This window comes from Dendropsophus ebraccatus, chromosome 4 (genome assembly GCF_027789765.1).
Source record: "Dendropsophus ebraccatus isolate aDenEbr1 chromosome 4, aDenEbr1.pat, whole genome shotgun sequence".
NCBI classification, from domain to species: domain Eukaryota; kingdom Metazoa; phylum Chordata; class Amphibia; order Anura; family Hylidae; genus Dendropsophus; species Dendropsophus ebraccatus.
This window is the reverse complement of record NC_091457.1, coordinates 42179124-42195453: the sequence shown is the minus strand read 5'-3', so window position 1 is coordinate 42195453 and position 16330 is coordinate 42179124. Positions and strand designations below refer to the sequence as shown.

Sequence of the window (16330 nt, the reverse complement as noted above, 5' to 3'; positions counted from 1 at the left end):
TAGCGCATAATTTATCATCAATTTTAAATAGGAAAAAAGGCAGAAACAAAGAATTATTGTAGGTTTATCTACACTTCAATATATAGTGGTCCCAATAAGTTTAATGGGCTGAAGGCAGGCTACTAGTGACCACCATTTAGTCCATTCCTGCTGCAGACCAGGCTTCAGAGCTCCACATAGGAAACTCATACATCATGGAAAGTAGTAGATAACGTTCGGTCTAATAAACTAAAGGAGTATGTTGGGGTATGCATATTATGGGTGCCCAGCTACAAGAAAAACATGGCTTTTTGGTGGAAACCCCACATCTTTTCACAGGTTGTCCTGTAATAAGCAAGACTGTAAGATTACATCAGTACAAAAAACTTAAGAGCAAAAAACCTACAGCCGACTACTAGGTGCATAGACTACATGGTCTGTCATTTGTCCAGCCCTGGCAGTCAGGATACACAGCCTACAACCTACGTCCTTATCCTGTACTAGGTTTACCCTATGGGGTACTTGCCATGCTTCTAGTGGGCACTTGTACAGGCTATAATCCCAACCATAGGGGTACTTTAATATAACCTGAGTAGGGCAGTGGTCCCCAACATGTGGCTTTCTGATGACTGCAAAAGTACAGCTTCCACCAATCCCACATAGCTGTCCAGGCTGGGAGTTGTAGTTTTTTTTTTAAACAACTAGATACCTACAAGTTAAAAACCAGTTAAAAAACAGTAGGGGGCACTTGGCATAGGAACGGTTACCCTACTACACAAGGTGAGCTGTCGGCAAATATCTCAAGGACCAATAAGAATGTAATGTCACCTGAAGTCAGCATTCCCATGAGGGATGGGGGGGGGGGGGGGGGGGGGGAGACCTTTTAGTAGCCCCTGACACTGGTCACACTTTGTTTGTTCTGAACGTTTCCCCCCCATTGGGATGCAGGTCACTGAAGGAGTAGCGACACGGGGAAAATAATTCTGATGGTTACACATATAGTCCATTGTAAATTATTGGTCCTATAACTTAAACCTTTTGATTGGAAAGTTTAACCACTTACAAACAAGAAACTTAAACCAGTCGCAATTGATAGAAAAAATCCTAAGACATTTTCCTAACTATCGTATCATTATGTCTATGACTGGCTTCATAATCTGAAAACCATGTCTGCCATTTTACATACTAGCTAAAAAAAATGCCAAAAATCTGGAAAAAAAAATTCAAAAAATAAAAGTTTTCTGAGCAATATTATTCCCTTCAGCCCATCTTTGTATGATAGAGAAAGCATGAGCGACAATCACAACCTATGTATGGAAGAGCAGTACTGAGCTTCAGTGGTTAACCCGCGCAGGTCTGGAAGGTACACGGAATTCTTCACAGGACTATGTAAGTAAATCAACAAGCCAGCAGACCTCTCCATACCTTAACACTCTGCCTACGGCCTGCAGGACCATCTTGCAAGTAAATCCAGATTTGTTACCGGTCACAAGCAGGGTCCTGTCTGCAGAGAGTGGTGCAGGGTCCCCCAGCATTCTCACATAAGAGGGTTCCCCCTCCACCTTACGATAGACACTGACAGGACCTGCTCCAACACTTCCAAGCACATAGAAAGGGGAAAACCAAGCCCTCCCAGACCTTCCTCCAATGGAAGAGTGAGGAGGAGAAAGGGAGGGAGGCAAGGAGGAAAACAAACATTCTGAAAGGTCTTATTCATAGTGAGGAGGAGAGCACTTACATCCCAGACCCCCCTTCTCAGCACTAGTGCAAAAAGTTTGGGAAGACTTCTCCAATATTTGTTTGGGGGGGAAGGGGGGGGGGTGAAGCTGCTGTGTTTAGGTGGAAAGGACACATCTGCTCCCTACTGTGGGCACACCAGCAAGTATAATAACAGGATGCATGTGAAATCTTACTTATGCAAGAACATTATGTAAAGGAAAGTGCTGGCTGCCGACCTGCAGACACATGCTGAGTGAGGCTGCCCATCTCCATTGTTCCTCAATGTGAGGCCCTGCAGCTGTTGTGAAACTACAATTCCCATAATTCCCTCACAGTACAAGCAATAAAGAGAGCTTCTGTTTTGTAACCATGGAACACTGTTCTGTATGCTGCTCACATACATACATCATGGTACTAACAGCTGCCCGCTAGCCTAAACGGAGAGCTACTAATGGAGGTTACCTATGGAGCTGCAGCTAGGTATCAATGTACTGCAATAGCAGCTGAGCTGCAGTAACACTACACAGCCACTACACAATGTATGGAGCAGTCTGCTTCCATCTCTCTATATTGTGCATACTAGCACTGTGGCTGTAGCAAATGGCTGATCTGCAGGGCAACACTGACATCAATCATTAAAGGAGAAGTCCGGCCAGGCCCATTTTTTTTAGCAAGTGCCGGGGAGGGTAAAAGAAATAACTTGCTCCAGCGCTGATGGCTGCATCCTGCCGTCTGGTCCCTGGCCGCTTCCTGGTCTGAGTAAGGATTTGGGTTGTGGCGCTTGAGGTCCACTCAGCCAGTCAGCAGCCGAAGCAGGACTCCACTACAGCCGCTGACTGGCTGAGCGGACCTCAACATTTCATATACAGCTATGGTTATGTAGAAAATAGTAAAGAGCCCATGCTTTCCCCTCCACGCTCCCCTGGTGTGGTCTTGCAGCGTTTCCCACGCCCCCCAATGACTGCCGCTCTTGAGAATGACAGCCCGCTCAGCCAATCACTGACTAAGATGGGACATCACTATGGTCAGTTATTGGCTGAGCAGGCTCTTATTCCCAAGATGAGTTAGCCTCGTAAGGGGTGGCAGCTGCGTTCAGCAGGTAAACTGGAGACCCTTAGGAGGACACCTGAGGAGCACAGAAAGGGAAGCATAGGCTCTATCATTTTCTATATACTGCACATATATATATTTTTTAAAGTTGGAATACCCCTTCAAAGCGTAACTATCATTCAAAATTCTGACATGTCATAGGTTTGCATCGGGGGGAATCTGGGTATGAAAAAGGCGTGAGCGTGTGGCTGCATGAGCTATGCCTCTCCATCTAGATATGGAAGTCCATAGGATTTCAGGGATTTTCATATACCGGAAGCCCCATAGACTTCCATTGGAGCCATAAAACACTTGTTATAGTTGTTTAGAGGAGCATTGAAAGGGGCACAAGACATGCTTCTATCCCTTTATTCTAGCAACCGATGAGGGTCTAAGGCTGCATTCACACATTCAGTGTTTTTCCCGGTCCGGGATTGTGGTCTGCTAGCTACCTCCTTGATCCGTGCAAAACAGTCCGGTTTTCATCCGTGTCAGTTTTTTTCATAGATCTGTTTTAAAGCATTTCAAATTACATTGATTACATCCCATCCGTATTTTTCACAGATGTACATCCTTGTACATTCTAGAAAAACGCAGATCTCATTGATTTCTATGGGGAATCCGCTCTGTGCTTCAGTTCCCGAGTTATGACATGTCCTATTTTTAAACGGAACGGATCACAGATCCATGAAATCACGGAACATCTGAATAGCCCAATAGAAAGCAATGGGTTGTGTGCACTGATCCGTGAGCACAGACAGCTTCCCGGAACGTGTGAGTGCAGCATTAGCATCCAGAGTCCCACAAATACAAACCCGACACGTCACCATATGAGAGGTTTATCTAAATGATAGTTACTAATCATTAAGAGCAGAACAGATTTTCTTTTCCCCAATCCTGACATGACTGTCATTAGGTGACGCATTCAGAAGAGTGAACACTAAGGTTCTGGAATACAGGAAATGATGGTGGTTGTGTGACCCACAGTAGATCTCTAGGAGGGGGAAAAACAACAGACAAAAAAAAAACAAACAAACATGTATTGATGTATAAAGTAAAGTAAAATAAGGCTACCAGTGTGCAGATACATGTGTTTGGCTATATTTTTGTGTAGGTAATTTTTCAGATCCAGGTTCACAGATTAAACATGAACATTTTTAGGTCTAATGCTCATGGCACATGGAATCCCAATATCACCATAGTAGAGATACTGGCCCACATGTATTATTCAGTGCACTCCAAAAGCTGGCCTGGCCAAGCTGGAAATGTTATGTATTATCTGAAATTGAAAATCAACCGTTATTTCTGTAGTCACAAATCTGCCCATTTTGATGTGGATTTCCCACTCGGGTTTATCCCTGGACTCCCTCCTTATGTGCAGTACTGGGTTACAATGTATTCAGTACTTTGTGCACTGCCGCTGACTAGGAGTACACTGTATTCAAGGGTCTGAAAGTACTGAAGATAGTTAAAAAAAAAAAGTAAATGTTATTTAAATGCGCTGTTGTGGAATTAGCTGTGGATTCGCAACACCTGCAAATTCTACAAACACCTGCTGAGTGTCTGCAGATAATCCACAGCAAAGCCAACACAGCAGACAAGACAAAGGTTTAACATCCACACCGCAGATTGTTATGCTGCGTTTACACGGAACGATTATCGTTCGAATTTGCACGATCAAATTCGAACGGTAATCGTACGTGTAAATGCAGCGAACGATCAAACGACGAGCGAGAAATCGTTCATTTTGATCTTACAACATGTTCTTAAATCGTTGTTCGTCGTTAGCAAAAAATTTGCAAAACGTTCCGTGTAAACAGTCGTTCACCGATTTAACCTATATGCGAGATAGGCCTAAGCGATTGCAAAAGGATCACAAAACGATTTTTCTGTATGATATATCGTTCCGTCTAAACGCTGATCGTTATTAAAAAAAAAAAAACGTTACTTCGAAATCGTTCATCGTACGATCGAGTGAATTATCGCTAAGTGTAAACCCAGCATTACACAACCTCATCTGCTGTGCTAGTGTCTTATAGACAGTCACAAACAGTGAAGGGTAAAAAAGATGAAAACTGGTGGCGCACAAATATATGCAGAGATTAGAATATACACACATAATATATTATATATATATATATATATCATCACTGAATATTCCAATAGTCACTTAAAAATTGCACAGCCATCATCTGAGCTATGCACCAGCACACAACAGACATCCCAGAGCTCCAGAGTTGAAGAAGCAGCAAGGCCCCTGATGAGAGGCTGCGGAAACGCGTTGGGCCGGACCATGAGAATACTGAAGTGAACCCCATGAACAAGGGAAGTAACATATCTTCAGCAAATAAATATTTTCTTGTTTGAAAGTTTATAAATGGAAAATTGGGACATTTAGTAGAGACTATAACCGTGATACTTAAGCACAATAAAAAAGACTGTGACCATTATACAAGTGCAATATGAAATGATATGTGCAATATGGGAACACGGCTGGAAAATACACACGGATAATAACCACTACTAATGGCTATATGCACTGTATAATATGCAATAGGAGGAAGAGCTGGGTGCAAAAAACGCATGGACAGACAAAAAAACGCATCAAAAACGCAACCAGGTCTGAACAGTACCCAATCAGACTTTTTTTTTTTTTTTTTTTTGTGTTGACATAACTACAGTGTAACATATAAGAAGAGGACAATTTGGGTACCAGAAACATGCTACAAGGTCTGAAGAGTGCCCAAATAGACTCTCCTGTGTAAAAAATTGGTGGCACAAAGTGCAAAGGTGATGGCTGTGCAATAAAGTGTTTGGTGTTTTAAATGATATAATAAAAGGTAATTTTTAAGTGACTATTGTAATATTCAGTGATGATATAAAATTAACATAGTCTTCTATATTGACTTACATTCAGAGACTATATATATATATATATATATATATATATATATATATATATATATATATATATATATATACACACACATACATACATACATACACATACATATACACACACACACACACAATTATAGTCTAACAATTCTAAATGTAGCAAGTTTAATAAATTGCACACCTCCAGCTCTTTAAATCACATTCCTATTTCTCATACAACCAGGACCAGAATCATCAAGTTGCCTGGAACCCACTGAGTTTGGTTCTTCTAAAAGCAACCAATCACAGCTTAGGTTTTATATCCCAACAAGCACTGGTAAAATGAAACCTGTGTAAAATATTACACACACACACACACACACACACACACACACACACACACACACACACACACACACACTGAAAGAATATATATACATTGTTCTAAATTTTGAGGATGCTGGTGCACACATAGTTACAGATGTAGCAGAGCTGATCCATGTAGCTGCATGGAAATGGACTAAGAAGAGAAGGAAAACAGGGAGGAGGTCACAGTACATGCATGTGTTTTTCAAAAAAGGATATAGGGAAACAAATAAAATAAAACAAAACACAAAAGGCATTGCGGTTTAATGGATCAAAACACCAGAAAAAGTCATACCTAGAACATGCTACATTATGGGGTAAAAAAAGAAGCCAAAATGCAGAGCATGAATTCAGCCATAGGCTTTCACATGGTGGACATCGTGTGCCTGACTATTAGCTGGAATAGTGATACAACTGCCGCTGTGTGAATGACACCTCAGTTACTGGGGCAGGATATGTTACGTTTACTACCACCGGAGCTGTGGGATTACCTGCAGCCCCCTGTACAAGCATGGATAACCCATGAGGAGTTCTCATCTCCAAGCAGTGACCGTTCTGACCATGAGACATCTTACATTCATCTAGCCGCAGATTTCACACCCCTAATAAATAAAAAGAGCTAAAGCCCACTCTCTATCTTACTTGTTGACGTAAGAGCCACTGCGCCTGATACTCATAATACGAGTAAGAAACTTGGCCAAGCGCTCCAGAGTGACCCCGACCTCTGTGCAGATACCCTGCACTCAGCAGCCGCCAGGTGAGGATCTTCACTGCTGCAGTGATTGTGCTTAATTACTCCACCTGATTCAGGGCGGGGGCACTACAGTGCAGGGAGAGCAGCCTGCAAATCTACCAGCAGCGTTGATTTCTCAGGCTGGGTTCACACACTTTTAGCAATCCGTTATTTGCAAAAAACTGATGAAAGAAACAGATGCAACTATGTGCATCCGTTTTGATCCGTTTTTCCATTGACTTCCATTATAAAAAAAATAAACGGATCAAAATGGATCCGTTTTTTTGGGCGGACACAAAAATTAGGTTGACCACGTTTATGTGTACGCTAAAAAAAAAAACAGTGTTAACCCAGCCTCACTGAAAATATAGTGCAGAGCCAAATTCCATTGAGTTCAGTTGAATTTGCGCTCTGCAGTTCACACAGCGGAATATTTAGACATGTCAATTCTTGTAGTGGATTCCGCTGGCGGAATCCCATTGAAATGAATTGAGCAGTGGGTTTCTGCTCTGAAATTTTTCAGCACGGAATTGGAAAAAAATTAATTTAATTAAATGAAAAACTAATTTGCGCAGAATACCGAAAGAGGCGATTCTGGGAGGAACACTTTCCTCGCTGATTCCTCAGTGTGAACTGGCCCTACCCAGGTCAGAGGTGTATATGGCCTGATCGTGTTTCTGATCAGGATGGTTCATCATCAGGCCCACAGCAAGGACAGGACTCGTGCTGCATTACTATATTATTTATGTTCATAGTATACCAGAACTGGATATATTGATTTTTATGGACCCAAAGCTGTCTAATATTGACTACATTGGATCAAATTCTAGGTGTATGCAGCCTACAGGTAAAACTACATACACAATCGGCCTACTGATCTCAATGTATATCTCACCAGTATGCTGATGTATAGCACAAACGTACTGTAATTTTACATAGCCTTATCTCCAGACGAGCAATAGTACAGTGACAGATAGTAAAGAACAATGTCTGCTCCCATGACCCCTTGGAGCACTTCCAGAAGAACTGACACACATCCTTCTATACACCAGCACTAAGGATATTCACACACGTTGCAGAATTCAGTGCACGTAAATGGGGTTGTTTTGCAGAGGGCACATGGATTTCTGCATGCTCCATCTGCAAGAAATCCTGTGTGTGAATATAGCCTTATAGCAGGCAAAGCATGGCACCTGAGCGGGATAGAGTTAATGTGGAGAAGCAGGAAGCAGGAGAGAGGGGAGGCAGTGCCAGGCAGGGAGGGACACTCCCCACCTGCTATAAATACTGTGGCAGCAAAATATAGAAGAGCAGAGCCAGGGGGAGCCGGGAGCAGACACACAGACCTGGAGGGGAAAGGGAGGATAAGCTGCTCTATTCACCACCTTCCCAGCCAGCTCGGCAGCCCCGCTCTGAATCACCGCTCAGCCTGGTGTGAGGGAGAATTTTCCATGAGATCAGCTACTGTTAGGACTTTATAAGACCCAGCAAAGTTATAAATAGTCCAGAGCGGCTCTGCACTCCTATAGACTGCTTTACCTGCAGAGCCTTGCTGCCAACACCACCACTCATACACTATGAGGCATAGTATTATCTTAAAGGGGTATTCCATAATTCCCTGTGTGTAAAATCAATAATATACCAAAATATATTCAATTAACTAAAGCGCATGGCCCCTTGTGCTGCTGGTTATAATACAGGTTATGTCTGACATTGGTTCTCATGCTCAGCGAGATCTGCCATGTCTCTACACCGGACCTTGCTCTTTTGGCACGTGTGGTCTGCTCACATGGCCAGTATGCTAAGCGTAGAGCCCGCACACGGCACATGCTCAGTGTAGGTTACTTACAGGATGAGCATGCTAAGCGTAGAGCTCGCACACGGCACATGCTCAGTGTAGGTTACTTACAGGATGAGCATGCTAAGCGTAGAGCTCGCACACGGCACATGCTCAGTGTAGTCTCCTTACAGGATGAGCATGCTAAGCGTAGAGCCAGCACATAGCACATGCTCAGTGTAGGTTACTTACAGGATGAGCATGCTAAGGCTAGGTTCACACAGCGTTTTCAGCATCCGTTTAACGCATGCGTTTTTTGCAAAAAACGCATGAAAAACGGATTGCAAAAAATGGATTCATTTGTGTGCATCCGTTTTTCCATTGACTTCCTATATAAAAAAAACGGATCCGTTTTTTTTTGGCGGACCAAAAAACGTTGCTGACCCTATTTTTCTGGACGTTAAAAAAAACGGATCCGTTAAACGGATGCTGAAAACGCACTGTGAACCCAGCCTAAGCGTAAAGCCTGCACACGGCACATGCTTAGTATAGTCTCCTTACAGGATGAGCATGCTAAGCGTAGAGCCAGCACATAGCACATGCTCAGTGTAGGTTACTTACAGGATGAGCATGCTAAGCGTAGAGCCTGCACACGGCACATGCTTAGTATAGTCTCCTTACAGGATGAGCATGCTCAGCGTAGAGCCCGCACATGGCACACGCTCAGTGTAGGCTCCTTACAGGGTGAGCATGCTCAGCGTAGACCCCGCACACTATACATGCTTAGCATAGGCTCCTCACAGGATTAGCATCCTCAGCGTAGAGCCCGCACACGGCACATGCTCAGTGTAGGTTCCTGACAGGGTGAGCATCCTCAGCGTAGACCCTGCACACAGCACACGCTCAGTGTAGGCTCCTTACAGGGTGAGCATGCTCAGCGTAGACCCCGCACACTACACATGCTTAGCGTAGGCTCCTCACAGGATCAGCATCCTCAGCATAGAGCCCGCACATGGCACATGCTCAGTGTAGGTTCCTGACAGGGTGAGCCTGCTCAGTGTAGGATCCTTACAGGGTGAGCATGCTCAGTGTAGGGCCCACCCGTGGCACATGCTCAGTGTAGGCTCCTTACAGGGTAAGTACGCTCAGTGTAGAGCCCGCATGCTCAGCAGATACTGATCAGAAGAATCTAGAGTCACCAATTAGAATAACTATAGGACAACATTACACTGAATATTCTTCTACTCCTATCTCTACAGGAGGTGTAAGAGAAGTAACAAAGGAGGACAAGAAGAGGGCTTCTAAACCACCTTACTGGAAGCAGTACAATGGGCTAACTATGGGAAGTGACAGAGAAAGCACACAAAGCATAGTACACCATTCCTAAGCAAGTCATATACAGCAAATAGTGCGTCCTTCAGCACATCTAGGAATAGCGATCTATGCTTGTGAGCCGCTGCAGATTTGTGCTGCTTCCATGTTGGTTTATGAAGGCCCCGCCTCCTCACTAAACCCCACCCACTTTTCTCACTACTTTTATATAAACTATGAAGAGGTTATAAGCCTTCACAAAGCTGCCCCCTCCATGTCCTGAGTGGGCCTCATAAAGGACGCTTTCACACAAGTCAGTGAACGCTGTATCTATGTTCCTGTTGTAGATTGCTCAAGACATATGATAACACAAATATGGTGAGCACAATAACTTTTTACATAACTTCCACTCTATGTTGTAAAGTTATGTAGGTTCGCAGGTACTCTGGGATAAACCCTTGAAGTCCATAGCGCTGGGGGTTCTTCTCATGCATCATTACATTGTGTGAAGCTAGTCAGGATCCATAACACAGGGCATCAGTATGGCATCGGCAGCTGTGGCAAAAAGCTACACAGGAGGAAGACGACTGTGGGGCCAACACAACAGGGCAGATGGCAATACCCACAGTGATGGCTGCACATAATGCCATGCCACAGCTGTCTGGAGATGGGCATAAAGAGCCCATTCTGCCACCCTGTAACATGGCACTGCAGAGGGCACTATAGGCATACAAGAAATGCATTATGCTGGTGCTCAGGGATATCTCCATGACATATGGATTATAGTGGTTTTAGTGGGTAGATACCTGGCTGAGGGGAATAGTACCATATAAACTATGTTATAGAGAAAAAAAAAAAAAGAGGATAGAAAATCCCCAGAACCAGTACAAAGCAATGCTGCCTGTAATAGTCATCATGATGATGACAGCGGTGCTTAAACACCAATGTGTGAATGAGGCTCATAAGCGTACTGAGAATAGACAAAAATAGGTACCAGTCTGCATTCTGTACAGATGGTCACAGTGCCCATGTAAGATCCTGTATGTTCTTTCTGCATAAATTATACAACTATTTATTGAATCCGTATAAATGTGTGCAAATGTTTAGAGGGATTATTGGTGCACTAGACATTGTGCCAAGCACATGGCATCGTGTAACAGTATAGTAATCCCAATAAAATAACATTCCCTTATGCTGTGTACCACATGGAAATGCATGGCTACTTTCTTTCGACAACAGCACCAAGCTTGTCCACAGATTATGGGTGGTATAACAGCTCAGCTCCATTCCCTTTAATTGAGCTGCAATACCAGACATAACCCATAAGGACGGTGTAGTGCTACTATACAGATCTCTACAGGCCAAATATAAAGAGACCAGTATCTATCTATAAATGTAAGTCAGTGGGCAGCAGACGCATTCAGACTTACAGCAGAGTGGTCTAGGTTTTTACAAATATTTCAGGATGAAAGAAATGAGTGGTAATGGCCACTGTATTTGTCCAGCACAGGCCAGAATCAAAGCCACACCGAGCCTCCATGTGTCCTCCACCCTTCCTGCTGCTTTGAAATACACAAAAACAAACAAAAGAGCACAATGGCATTGTGTAGTAACAATAGGGCCCGCAGAGGGCTTCCTTCCAGCCCGAAAGACGATTGAGGCTGCTGACTGCGACCTGGAGGTGAGAAGAGGATACAGACTGTATGGATAGAGCCAGGTGCCCAGCGAGGTTACTACTGTTGTACAGAAGGTGTTTTGGTGGCATCACTCAGTGATGAGCCTGAAATATATACAGTAATTGTATAAATGTGGTCCTCAAAAATGTTGCAGCACCCCACAATGGCAAACAAAAGGGTGAGTTCACTAACCCATAGAAAACAGCGACGTTTCAGTCTACACCACATAGACTTTTTTCAGCAGTGATATATAGATTTATATATATATATATATATATATATATATATATATATATATATATATACACACACACACACACACACACACACACACAGAAGAGGAATGGGATTCTATGCACCTTATCCGAGGACGGTTCTGCAGCTAAGCACAGGTGAAGCATTAAGGGTACAAACACACACACTGCTGCATATACGGTGTGTGTGTTTGTACCCTAAAACTGAACACCCAATTCAGTTACACACAGTAACTAGAAGGGTTTGTAATTTACTAAAATCCATTTAGGCGAGCAGGTGGGGCTTTAGGATATACATGTCTATACTCATCAGCTATATGCTGCCCTGGGCACATGTGCCAGTATGTGTGCACCTTGATGGTGTCCTTGGCTGTGGGATGCATTCATTATAATAGAAATAACATTTGTTCAGAGAGAAAAATTAGAAGGCTGTTTCAACATGTTCCATACAACCCTGCTTTACATCCTAGATGTACACCATGCCTCGTCGATTCAATATGGGAGAGTGCGAGCTCCACATAAGAGAACGGCAAGAATCCAAAGATCAGCCTCCTATACATCTAGGAGACATGGGCATAGACTTCAAATTAAAACCAGATTGTCTAATCCTGGGATCGTTCCTGGTTCTATTTTTAAGGGCCCATTCACACTATGGAAAACAGGTGGAAATTCAGAGCGGAACCCCTGCCCGCGGACTCTGCTCGGAATCCTGCCTGCTATCTGTTTTAGGGTCTGTTCACACGTACAGACTCGCTGCGTATTTAACACCACAAAAAACGCAGCTACTTTCATGCGAGTTCTGTGCGAGTTTTATGCAGCGAGTCTGTACGTGAACAGACCCTTAATGGAATGCCTTGCGCTCCTTCACTCTGTGCGCCTCTCCACTCAAAGAATTACCATGCCAATTCATGAGCGGAGGCGCGTAAGGCATCCAATTGAAACAGATAGCAGGCAGGATTCCCACTCTGAATTTCCACCTGTTTTCTGTAGTGTGAATGGGCCCTAAAGCAGAGCCATGTAACATATATGACATGTCATGGTATGGTGACACCAAAACAAACATCATATCATTTGCTGCAACATCTAACCTTGTGTCTATTGATTAGAATTAGCGATGAGTAAATCTACTGTATGGACTAAGTTAAAGTGTCACTGTTGTGAAATTTTTTTTGCAGAAATCAATAGTACAGGCGATTTTAAGAAACTTTGTAATTGGGTTTATTAGCTGAAAAATGAATTTTTTCATGAAAAAGCAGTTTAAAGCTCTCCCCCGTCTTCATTGTTCTCCTATGGAGAGAGCTAAATAAAAGACCAAAACAGGACAACAAAGAGTTAATTAAAAGCTACAACACAGGCTCTCTCCTTTGACAGTCACCACTGAGCTATCTGACCTCTGAATTGCCTCTTTATCATTAGGAATGATCCAGAAACATTTACTCCTGTTTGAACATTGCACAGGTGTCTTAACGATCCAGCCCATGTGCAGTCCTCTCACAGCTGATGAATAGTAGGCAATCTGCCTGGAGCATTCCTAATGATGAGGAGGGTGGGACGGAGGGGTTGTGCCAGCCTAATGCATACACAAGGTAAGCCACGGCCAAAGGGAACAGGGCTGCCAGTTTAAAAGTTGTTTTTTATGACATTAACTGCATCACCTGCCGAACAGACCGCAGGACAGATCTTGGATTAAAAGCAGCTATCAGAAGGTACAAGCGGCTTGGGGGGGGTCAGATTGTGACTACAGAGTCACTTTCAGGGTGCCTTCACACGTACCGTATTGCTGTGTATTTATTGCTGCGAGTTTCTCGCACATAAATCCACAGCGATACTGATTGCTATCAAGTCAATGTATGTGTATTCTCACTGGGGTTTGGTGCGATTTTTACATGCGAGTTTTGATTTTCATATGATTTTCACAGGCGAGTTCAACACCACAAAAAAACGCAGCTACTTTCATGCGAGTTTTGTGCGAGAAATAAGCAGCGATACAGTACGTGTGAAGGCACCCTCAAGCCCGCAGCCTGATGAGCAGAATGCATCTTCTGCTCATCAGGCTGTGTCCGACAGCGCACATTGTTTGACACTGCCATGCCAAGCAATGGCCGTTGCTCTTATATAGCGTGACCATAGCCATAGGCTGTATCCATCTTTTCTAGGACTCCTTAGGGCTGCATCCAACTTCAATAGCCACCGCTAATCAAATGCCGCACACTCGGGTTCAGGTTAACTATTTCTTCCTATAAGGGTCCATTTACACAGAAAGATTATCTGACAGATTATCTGCTAAAGATTTGAAGCCAAAGCCAGAAACAGACTATAAACTGGGAACAGGTCATAAAGGAAAGCCTGAGATTTCTCCTCTTTTCAGATCCATTCCTGGCTTTGGCTTCAAATCTTTGGCAGATGATCTGTCAGATAATCTTTCTGTGTAAATGGACCCCAAGGGTTGCTTCACACGTACCGTATCGCTGCGTTTTTATCGCTGCGTTTTTTGGTGCGATTTTTACATGCGAGTTTTGATTTTCACATGATTTTCATGTGAAAATCAAAACGTGCATGTAAAAATCGCACCAAAAACGCAGCGATACGGTACGTGTGAAGCTACCCTAAGGCTATGTTCCCACACAGTATTTTTGCAACCAAAACCAGGAGTGGATTGAAAACACAGAAAGGCTATGTTCACACACTACTGAAATTGATTAGATGACTGCCATTTAATGGCAAATAACAGTTGCTTTAAAATAATGGCCGTTATTTGCCATTATATTACGGCTAATCAATACATTTCAACAGTGTGTGAACATAGGGCCACATGTATCATCCTGCGAACGGATGATTTTCGGCGGAAAGTGCCGATTTGAGTATTTTTTTATATGCAAATGGCCGATTTGCGAATAAAATACTCGCAAATCGGCACTTTCCGCCGAGTACGCCAGGGGGCGGAAAGGGGGCGTGTAGTGGGCGGACTCAAGAGTCCGCACGATTTACCATCCGTTCCGCCCAAATATACGTCGAAAACCTACTCCAGTCCTCAGCTGGCGTAGGTTTTCGGCGGTGCGCACGGGATTTATGTAGAGGCAAAAATACTAAGTGGAAATATAGTCTTACAGAGAGCTATATAGATCAGTGGGTATCTATATAATGCATATACCAACCAAGTCCACCAGAACAGTATCCAGTGGACTTGCCATAATATCAGAGAAAATCCTCGAAAAACACAGAAAAAAAATGTTGCAAAAATGCTACGTGTGAAACAGTTTCAGGGGAGGCGCTCAAGAATACTATAACACTATCCTATAGAGACAGCAGCAGAATACAGATATAGCTAAGTGGAAAGGGGACATGGTCTCTGGGTGGCCAGAATGGGTCTGGTAGGTGATTCTGTCATTCTACACTTAGATAGACCACTTCCTCTGATACATTAAACACTGTACTGTTCTGTGGGTCAGGCCAGTGATCACATGACCCAGTTACAGTCATTACACATGGATGCTGCTGTGCTGGAATGAAACAGATGCAGTGTAGGACTAGTGATGATGACTGCACACATACCTCTTCGTCCCTCCTCCCCACCCTCAGGAATGATCCAGGAACATTTACTGTTGTTTGAGCTTTGCACAGGTGTATTAACGATCCAGCCCATGTGCCGAGTTGCCACAGGTGGGGAATAGGAAGCAATCTGCCTGGAGTATTCCTTATGATGAGGAGGGTGGGGAGGAAGGACAGAGCAGTGGTGCCAGCCTAATGCATATACAAATGTAAGTCCCGGCCGTTAGACACAGCGCTCCCGGATTAAAAGTTGTTTTTATGACAATTACTGCATCCCCTGCCGAACGGACCCCAGGACAGATCTTGGATTAAAAGCAGCTATCCGAAGGTACAAGTGGTTGGGGGGGGGGGGGGGTTCGATTGTGGGTACTGAGTCGCTTTAAAGGAGGTGCAAGATACCACAGGACACCTGCAAAGGTCTTGTGCAGTCAATGCATTGATGGGTCAATGTTGGGCTACACAACATTAGGCAACTTGTTATATTGTTATGGCTCGTATTAGGAGAGTAGTTTTCTAGCACAACCTAAACCATCCATAGATACCCTGCAGAAGAACATTTATTTCTATACATAACACAGTGAAAAAACGTGGCCACCTGCCCTGAAGCAGATTAGTCCTCTAGTGCCTGTACACACATACATCAGCCAGTCCCAGACGCTCTCGTCTCCACTATGTGTGATGTAGGCCTCGCCTTATATACCAGTGCGCACGCGCCTCGCCTTATATACCAGTGCGCACGCGTGACCACACAAGATCGCCTGAATGTGGAACTATCCAGTATGTCAACCAAGACTGGCCCACACCAATCCCCTTAATGCAAGATGCCTTTATACCAAGCTCATAAATTGTATCTCATATATATCTCCTCTCCAGCTACATCCAGCACTAGTATATAAAGCTGTGCATGGCCTCAGTGTGTTCAGGGCAACCATGCATCATGCACCACTATAATCTTTTAGGCCTTGACTCCAGAATGTTTACTTCTTGGTATGAAATAAGT

At 43.7% G+C, this 16330-nt stretch overlaps 1 protein-coding gene across 2 annotated transcripts in view; it reads right to left on the bottom strand.

The window, feature by feature from the left end:
• The window catches only part of MOB2 (MOB kinase activator 2), a 35659-nt gene that overhangs the window by 15008 nt on the left and 4321 nt on the right, over positions 1–16330 (bottom strand). Inside the window, exon 1 of one of the 2 annotated variants that reach the window (XM_069968336.1) lies at positions 1405–1584. The exons of the other annotated variant lie outside the window; for it this stretch is intronic. Coding sequence (XP_069824437.1) covers positions 1405–1514 — 110 coding nt within the window. The 5' untranslated portion in view covers positions 1515–1584. Of the gene's footprint in view, positions 1–1404; positions 1585–16330 lie in introns of those variants that run through there. 2 annotated transcript variants of the gene reach the window in all.